Raw genomic sequence first — 9433 nt, 5'->3', positions numbered from 1 at the left:
ACCTTTTTAACATTTTATTTGCTAATTCTCTGGTCTCATCCATCTCCAACAGAGGATGTAAATTACCTTGAAATGAATAATTTACACTTTAAAACCTACTTTTTAACTCTAACCGACCGAAAAATGTGAGACACATGTTTCATACAACGGGTGCAACAAGTTAACCCATCTTCCTTGAAGGACTTGATGATTCTATCTTCAATGACGGTCAATGGCAACTTGTTTTTCATTTGATTTATGAGTAGCCCAAGAAGCTGTTGGGTGAACAAAGTCGCTTTCATTGTTCCTCCTAAACCTTGAACTAGCACATCAAAGGTCGTTATAATTCTTGGAGACATTGAACATGTTTTTGTACATGGTCCCGTTTAGTAGTCATCTCCATTCAATTGCGCAACCCAAAGTGTTTATTGCAACATGCTATATTGTACAACAAAACTTTTATACATGCCTCGTTTAGCAGCTCGGACTATACTGACTATTTCAGTCGGATAGGATAATCTACCACCGAACTATACTGACTAAATTAGTTGGGTGTTTGGTGCAGTATCGTACTAATGACCATATTATTTATAATGTGTTTGATACCGTCCTGGATAAGAGATCGGATTATATTATTTTTACGAAAAAAAATTTGATGACTAATGAAAAAAAAGGGATTTTTTTTTTTTGATAAAAATTCACACCAACCAAATGCATCAAATTAAAAAATAAAATAAAAATAATCTTGTTTGTCATTTTTTGATATTGCATTTTCTATTTGTCCTTTATTTAAACAAAATTATAAATAAATAAAAAAAAATCATTTCTTCACTGCCCCCAGACACCCTCACTCCCTTCTCTTTACCAGTTCAAGCAAATCTTCCCCCTCTATACATCTGAAACGAATCTCAAATTACCCAGAAATAAGGAAACTTAATTACTATTAGAAAACAAAAAATGGGGAAGGGGGAATTGAGCTGCAAAAGTCTTCAACACAATCGAAGAGGAATTGAGCTGCAAGTCAGACCTTAACGACGATGTTGTTCTTGCGAGCTTTGAGAGCGCAGGCGAAGAACTTAGGGAGCGGATCAGACTCAAAACCTTCGACACGTGACGACCAGGCCTCGAGGTTCTTGTAGCAGAGGAAGACGTGGCGGTCGTAGGCGTGGAGAACGAAGTGCGAGAAAGAGGGAAAGGAACAGGATTAATAATCCAATCCTTTTAGACGGGTTTATTATGCAGGTGTATACCTTACTAAATAAGCAGACTGACTAAATTAATTCGTCAACTATTTAATACAAGAGGACATCAAACGACTGGGTTCGTATTATTTGTCCTATTCGGTCCTTATACGATCCACCAAACGATGCCACATTGTTAAATTAATTTTATAATTGGGTGAGTTGAAAAATGTCAAAGTATCCAACGACTAAACCTGAGCCACTTAAAAAGTAATGTATTGAATGCACTGATGCATAGTAGGACTCAGGTATGGTTTGGGGTTGAGGTGATTTAAAAAAAAACTGGTATGAAAAAAAGCTGGGAGAGTTTTTGGTGTTTGGCAAACTTCAAACTTCAGCTTTTTTTCACAGTTTTGGGTGAAAAAAAACTAAAAAACAGAAGCAGCAAAAGGCAGCTTTGAAAAACTAGCTTTTCAGCTTCTGCGCAAACCTAAACGCGGGTGAACAATAACCCTTTAATGAAAGTTTTTGGCAATCCTACCCTTCTTCGCCTCATTGGCCTTCACATTCTGCGCCGCAGCTTCATCATTGCTATTATCCCCATCCTCGTCATTGGACCGGAGCTTCGATCTTACCGGAGCAACATCGTCGAGGTCGACATTGGCCCTCTGAGCTTCGAGAATCCGTTGGCGCCGATCCTTTGATTGTTTCTCCAGCGATTGGAAACGCCGTTTCCGTTGGCGCTCGCGATGTCGGGGACGAGCTTGTTCTGATTATTGATTACTTCAGCGTTTGATTCCTTCTTCTTCCTCGGGTGCTTTCCGGTGACCTTCTGCCAGCTGTGGTCGTTGTTGGCGTGGGTGTGATGGGTATTGTTGTAGTCATTTGCGGCAGTGGATGTGGCATCGTGGTGGTCACCGTTGGCGATTGATTCGAAAGCTGCGGCGTGATTTTCTTCCATGATTTGGTTGTTGGTGTTGAATTTTCTCGGGAAAATTGAAAGAGAGACAGAGACAGGAAACAAAACTGGGAAAATTGAGAGATAGAGAGAGAGAGAGATAGAGACAAAGAAAGGAATTGAAGCTTGGTTAGTGGGCGTGGATTTGATGAATGCATCTAATTAAACTACTTTCAAGTACATTAACAATATTGTACTAATGAATTATAGCTATTCAATCTGAAATATTTCAATTGAATTAGTTTGTCATACTAATTAATATTTAAGATAAAGTTTATAAATATTTTTCTTTTAAAAATAAAGTATATTTAGTAATTCACCTTTATTTGTTAAGAAAATTAAATTAATAGCACATCTAGTATTATACCCTTTTTAGTCATTTCACACAATCATAATTGTTTTGCATAAAAATTTACCAAACACTATCATACTGCTTCTTGTTTTCCAAAAGCACTTTTACAAAAAAGTTTACCAAATACTCTGCTGCTTTATTTCACAGCTGCTTATTCTCACAGCACAGCAGAAACAATTTTTTTTTCAAAGTACAAGAATACCAAACCAGCCCTCATTGTACAATGAATTTTCGTTTCTCCCTTATGCAAAAGCAAAAATTTACACAGGACTACTTGTAGTGAGAGAGAAATGTGAATAAATCAAGGGATGAATATGCGCACGTTACTGTCATGTAAGGGGTTTGTTTGTTTTTTTTTTCTTTTCTTACTTTGTTTCTATCTTTCTTTCTCTGTTTCTCTTTGTACTTGTTCGCATGTTATCGAATAAAGAAGATTCAAACTTGTTCGCATTCAAAAAAATCATATACGCTCTAAATAATGTAACTATTATGCGGGCTAGTTTGATATTGTTGTACTTTCTAAAAAATTGCTTCTCTTGTGTTGTTAGATTAAACAGCTATAAAATAAAGTTGTTGAATGTTTGATAAACTTTCTGTTGTAAAAGTGTTTTTAACCAAAAAAAAAAAAAAAGTCTGAAAGTTTAGTAAACTTTTATAAAATTGTAGTGAACATGTTAAATGACAAAAAATGATATGAAATTTAATATAATATAATAATTATCAAAGATAATAATTTAGGAGCAAAAATTTGTAATTTCCTAAAATATGGGGGGTTATATTTGTCATTATACCAAATAAATTTGATGCTCCAGATTTTATAATAAGCAAATTTTTTTTTTTCTTTTTTTCAAAGCATCACAATTTCAAACCAGCATGCATGTCTATGTTTTGTGAAGGAGAGTTTTAGCTTGATCGGCACTAGTTGAACAATAAAATAATATAAACTAATCAGTGGGGCAGCAAAAGGTTGGTGGACCCATAACTCCACAAGTCCCTGGATCGAAACCAGGCTCTGATGGATTTATTGCAGAATTTGGGTTGTGGTCTTTAGCAAAGAATGCATCGCTGCTTTATTTAGTAGACCAAAGCCGCAATTGTCGTTGGTCGGTCAAGCTCAAAGACAGGGACTCAGAAAGTTGATTCACAAAGACGACTTCTTAATATTTTTTATTTTAGGATTTTTATCACAAATGATCATTGTGATTGATCAAACTCATCTTGATCCATCACTTTCAAAATCAATCAATATCGTCCCTAACATTCATTACCCCACATCAATTTGGTCATTCCATTAAGATTTCGTCAACTATTCAGTTTGTACGTAGAACCCACAAATCTAATGAAATTGTGACATGAGGATTTACACAAAATAAAGGTTTTTATCCAAATGGTCTCTGACATTAATCCATCTCCTCATTTTGGTCACTGAGTTTCAAAAATCGATAAATTTGGTCCATAACTTTCACTATGCACATCAATTTAGTCATTTCGTTTTAATTTCACCCATATTTTTTGTTTGTGTGCTGATGTGGTCCCATTAATCCAATCATATGACTCCATGTGGATTAAGTGCAAGAAACTATTTTTTTAAGAGCGAACCAACGAACGAGTATTCTACGCTGGCATTTTTCTCGCATCTCAGAACCCCAAATTGAAAAAAAATTCTATCTAAATTCGACAAAATCGAATCCAAATTCAATTCAAATTTGATAGGTTTATAACCGACTAGAGAATGAGGAGTGAGTTTAGGAAGCCAAGTACTTTAGTGATGTCATAGTGTCTTCCCTTTCTTTTTTAGCATACCCTGATGAAAACGACGATGACTATTTTTTCTTTTAGTTTTGATTTTTAGTTTCTTATTTTACTTTTAGTTTTAAGTCTAAAAAAAATAAAAAATAAAAAATAAAGTTTCTTGTAGCTAATCCACGTGGCATCATATGCTTGGATTAGTGGGACAAAAATATTGACGAAACTTTAACAGAAGGATTAAATTGACGTGCGGTATTGAAAGTCAGGGACCAAAGTTATCGATTTTTGAAGCTCAGGGACCAAAATGAGGAGTTTGATCAATGTGAGGGACCATTTGTGATAAAAATCCTTATTTTGTGTAAATCCACGTGTCACCATTTCATTGGATTTCTGGGTTCCACATACAAACTAACAGAATAGTTGACGGAATATTAACGGAATGACCAAATTAATGTGTGGTAGCAAATGTCAAGGATGACATTGATTTTGAAAGTGAGGGAATGATAAGTTTAATCAATCTTAGGAACCACTTGTGATAAAAACCATTTATTTTATAACATTTTTTCAAAAAGATACGATTCTCGCCGAATCCTCTTTGTGAGGATTCCGAAAATTTTTTAATCTTGTCTTTTTATCGTACATCTTGCGGTCAAAAATTATTTTAAATTATATTATTTAAAATTAAACACAAACAGTATCTGACGAAAATTGATCGTATGATGTACAATGAACAAATATAATTAAAAGATCTTCAGGATCCTCAAAAAAAAAAAATCCGGCCAGAATCCTATCTCTTTATTCAAGAGCCACCATGCCGGTCAAAAGGAAAAATCATTTAATACCTTCTGGTGAAAAACGTGTTCTTAACTTTTTTTCTTTTGAATTTCAAAATTACAGAAAAACGTGTTCATAACTTTTTTATTTTATTTTGAATTTCAAAATTATATAAAAAGTGTGTTTCTATTACAGTTGGATGACAAAACAATTGCACATTTAGAGTAAATACAATTTTCTTTCACTTATATGAGTACTAGTTTTGAAAAGACAAAAATCTTATTTATTTTTGGTAAACCCTATGTATCTAATTATTTAAAGCCAAGTTCATAATATTGTATCTCTTAGTATTACAGTTTGATAATATATTTTTTTCATTTATAAGTAAAAAAAAATTATGTTCGAATATCGTGAAAACTGCGTTTAATACTAATCTATTGTCCATCATTTCGAGTAAATATCTCGTCATATAACACCCTAGTTTTGGCAATACACATGAAGATCTGTGCTCCAAGTCTAACATCCTTCAAAATGACGAGGACCACCGTTTGCAGAAAAGTTTGGACATGATCATATGGGCCACAAGGCCTTTACTCTGTTTGGCCCAAACAAAAAAAAAAAGCCCTCACAGTTGTATATCTGCAAGGTGGTGCAGCGGAAGCATGGTGGGCCCATAAAGCACATGCTTTCAATTTATCTCATCTGTTTATCGTGTATTGTACGACCAGCTTTCAGTAGGTACTGTTAATGTTTAATTTTAAATTAAAAATTCAAAATGATTTCTAATCACATAATGAATGATGAAGGGATAAAATGAACCGATCTCTAGGATCCTCAAAAAGAGATTCCAGATAGAATCTTGTTCCGAAACTAGCCTCTGATAAAGTTGTGCATTTCAAGTTTTCGTCTCCATTCTTCGTGGCCTCTGAGGCTTTGCTTTGTTACAATTTACACCAACTTAGTCCTCTTCTGCCTCAGATTTTAGATTCATGGGTGAAACCAAAAGATTTCTTATCCTCTACAAAAATAAATAAATTAAGAAACGACGTTATATTCCACCAAAAAACATGATTAACTTTCTCTTATTTTTGAGTCTCTGCAATCTATTGCATGCGGTGTACAAATTACAATTTCCACAACTAAATTGAGACGAACCATATACATTTTCAGGTTACAGGTTACAGCTACAATGGGGAGAAGCAAAAATATATCTCCGCCTCCGTCGAAACGAAATCGATTAAGAAACATGAACCAAAATTAAAGGTATTGATCATGCTCTTACTGATTTTTTATTGCAAACATTGTCGAATTTTTCGACCCCAAGTAATACTTTAGGTTTATTTCTTCGCCTGCAAGTCATTTGCAGCCTCTTGATTTAACTGGAAGGGACAACAGAGAGCTCCAATCGACCCGTCCATTCCTCGCCGGGCTTCAAGGTGATTGGTTTTTCGATTGATGCTCCATTAACACAAAGCATTTGTTTGTACTCGTCGTCTCCAAGATCCGCCATTGCTTTGGACTTCTCCCACGGATTCCATACAACTAGTACATGTAAAGTTCAAGAACACAAGATTTTAATTTGTCACCAATCCATATGTCTAAGTTTGCTTGGTAGAACATGATTCTTACCAACATCTGGAAGTCCCTCCTTTCGCACGGTGAATGTCCTCTTCTTTTCATGATCGAAAACAGCTATCACATCCGAAGACTTAAGGTAAGCGCGGTCCACCTGATGGAAAATGAATAACACTTCATAAGCAGGAGAGTTTTGGATCAACTGACAACTCGAGAAGGTTTTGGGAAAACACAATTACCTCAGATTCGAATGTTAAGGCATCGCCTTGTTCTGTAAACCGCTCCTTTTGACATAGGTTGTCTAGGTAGTCTAGAGTCTCCAATCCCTCAACCCTCACTTCACTGTCAGTCCAGATTAAATTCATTTAGACCTCGGAACTTCAATTAGTCTTTAATTAGATTACGATTAGTTGAAGATTATGTACCTGATATCCGAAATGGAGAAATACGTATGAAAAGCGAATGAAAAACTGAAAGGCTTGCTGTTGATGTTTCTGATGCGCGATATAAGCGTTAGATGCCCTTCTGCTGCAAGCGACACCCTAAGGCGAAACTCAAAACTGCAAAACATGTTTCAAACCATCATGTCACAAACAAATATTTCAAGTACACAGAGCATTAGCATGCTACTTTTTCAGAATTCATGCTGCTATATGTGCTACCTATGTGGCCAAATCTTTAGATCATCGTCGGATGGTTTGAGCAGCAAGTCGATGTAGGCTTTTCCATTTGAATAATTTGGATGTAGTGGTGGAGGATCATTGTCGATGGCCCAAATTCTGTTCCTGGCGAACCCATTTTGGTCCAATGATCCGGTCCCAACCTGCGGAAAACAGATTGGAATTCCTCCTCGGACTGCTTTTGGCGGCTTAAAAATCGCCTACAAAGACGAAACAGAAAATATATTAGCCAGCTCTAGCATCAGTGTACATATTTCCCAACAGTTCATGGATAACAATGAAGAAGTCTGAAGAAATTCTTCACCTTGCTACTAGTGAATAACAATTCCTCGCCGCGTTCATTTTTCCAGGAAAGAACCTGGCCTCCGTGCAAGCTCACCTGGATTGTTTTTGCACGACATCAGAACGCATTTAAACTACAAAATCAGCAATTCTAGACTTCTAATTAAATACAACTTATATTGAATGGTTCCGTTCTAAATGAACTACGCAGGTGATTAAGTTGATACAATATCGATGCTGCTTGATAGTAGAAACAGGAAGGTAAAAGAAATCTAACCCTAACGGAAGCACCTCGCGGGTTGTGAAGATGAACTTGATCGATTCCATTCTTGTCTTTCGAAAATTCAACTGCTGCTCCAGAAGGATTCATTTCAAGAACACAGCAAGCAAGAACATCAATTGAATGAACAGATGACTCTCTCTCTCTCTCTCTCTCTCTCTCTCTCTCTCTCTCTAGAAACCAGCTTCAAACAGGGAACAAAGTGGTTAGCTGTTCATTCAATCGAGCAGCTGAAACTCAACTTTCACATGAACCTTTCTCGTGACAAAACCTATACTTTCCTGTGAACTGAAACCAAATTCCCAACTACCAATTCCCCTCTCTCACTTTTCGAACAGATCCAAATTTTCTGAAAGAAATACAGGATGATTAATTACCCAACGAATGAAACCAAACAGTCTTAAAATTCCTGCACAATGGGGTTTCAAACCAAAACAAAAAGCATTTATGATGGGAACAGTTTTGTCTAACAAACAGAAAGAAAAATTGAAGGCTGTGACTAAGAAGAAATGAGGTCAAAACACCTTTGTGGGCGGAAATATCAAATATAAATCTAATCCATCTATGCAACAAACCACTCGAAAGGATTAGCGTTTGAGCACTCCTGATAAACAAATATTGAAATGTCAAATAATATACAAGAGATTAAAGTCCTTAGGCATATCTTAGGAGGGTAATGAACAGATTGAGACTAAATTAATACCACTTGCATTTACAAGTTTAAAATATGTTATTTATGTGTATTTACATGTGCGTACAAGACGTGGAAACTTGAGCAACCAACCAACCATGATTAGTCTTTGCTGGTTTCCACACGTGATATAGACAAGTATGAACGTGCCATCCTCTCTAACTGAATTAACTAATCCATTTTCAAAAGAAGGGAAAATCGAGAACAAAGTGGGAATTTCAAGTTTTTGACTTTTTCGATTGCTTGATTGTGGAGAAAAATTTGCGTGAGTCTATTTCATTAATGTGATAGTATTAAACGGCGGAATTTTTAGTTAAAAATCATGGATACGTAAATTTGTTGATATTTTCACACGTTTAATGTGGTATATTGGATTTTGGTATAATACATGATGTATTTGTAATTTATTGCCAAAATATATTCAATAAACTCTGCATAATTTGAGGTGAACCATTCACATCGTCTGCATTAGACATCGGCCAAGGAAAATTGATGATGAAAATATTTGATTGAAGCAACTTTTCCTTCATCACTTGAAAATTGGATAAAGAATATTATCCTTGGGACGGATTAGTGAGTCTCATCTTCCCAACAAGGCAAATTCAAATAGTTTATTGATGGACAAGTTACAATACAAACAAAAATATGATGGTACTGAATTTGCATGTATTCGAGGGGAGATTCTGCCATGGCCCAGATTGTATTCATTCTTGTATTCGACACACATGTCTTATAATTTAATACTAATAAACGATAATACAAAATTTATGTCAATAATACTCATTACGTGACGGTATACGCATCTAACGTTATTTAATTTTCACTCATACATGAAGGATCACGACGGAAACACACTTAAGAGAAACTTCAACTGGACCCCACAAAAGAGATGCCTAAACACAGGAGAAATGCATAGAAAGTTTTTCAGAAGT

General features: G+C 35.5%; 1 protein-coding gene across 1 annotated transcript; it reads right to left on the bottom strand.

Annotated features, from left to right (window-relative positions):
- Positions 1-6061: 6061 nt before the first annotated feature.
- LOC137710851 (putative glucose-6-phosphate 1-epimerase) lies at positions 6062-8522 on the bottom strand. The gene is made up of 7 exons (XM_068449994.1): positions 7808-8522; positions 7553-7627; positions 7231-7448; positions 6994-7128; positions 6808-6910; positions 6623-6722; positions 6062-6535 (listed from the first exon to the last, which is right to left on the bottom strand). The coding sequence occupies exons 1-7, from the start codon at positions 7898-7900 to the stop codon at positions 6369-6371; spliced, it is 891 nt and encodes a 296-aa protein (XP_068306095.1). The 5' UTR covers positions 7901-8522; the 3' UTR covers positions 6062-6368.
- Positions 8523-9433: the final 911 nt, after the last annotated feature.

This window comes from Pyrus communis, chromosome 12 (genome assembly GCF_963583255.1).
Source record: "Pyrus communis chromosome 12, drPyrComm1.1, whole genome shotgun sequence".
NCBI classification, from domain to species: domain Eukaryota; kingdom Viridiplantae; phylum Streptophyta; class Magnoliopsida; order Rosales; family Rosaceae; genus Pyrus; species Pyrus communis.
This window is presented reverse-complemented; position numbering and strand designations above follow the sequence as displayed.

Coding starts and splice junctions, on each gene's coding strand:
- LOC137710851 (XM_068449994.1), bottom strand. CDS start 7,900: ATGAATCCTTCTGGAGCAGCAGTTGAATTTTCGAAAGACAAGAATGGA. Junction 6,723..6,807: donor CCTTAACATTCGAATCTGAG/GTAATTGTGTTT, acceptor ATTTTCCATCAG/GTGGACCGCGCTTACCTTAA. Junction 6,536..6,622: donor GGAGGGACTTCCAGATGTTG/GTAAGAATCATG, acceptor TACATGTACTAG/TTGTATGGAATCCGTGGGAG.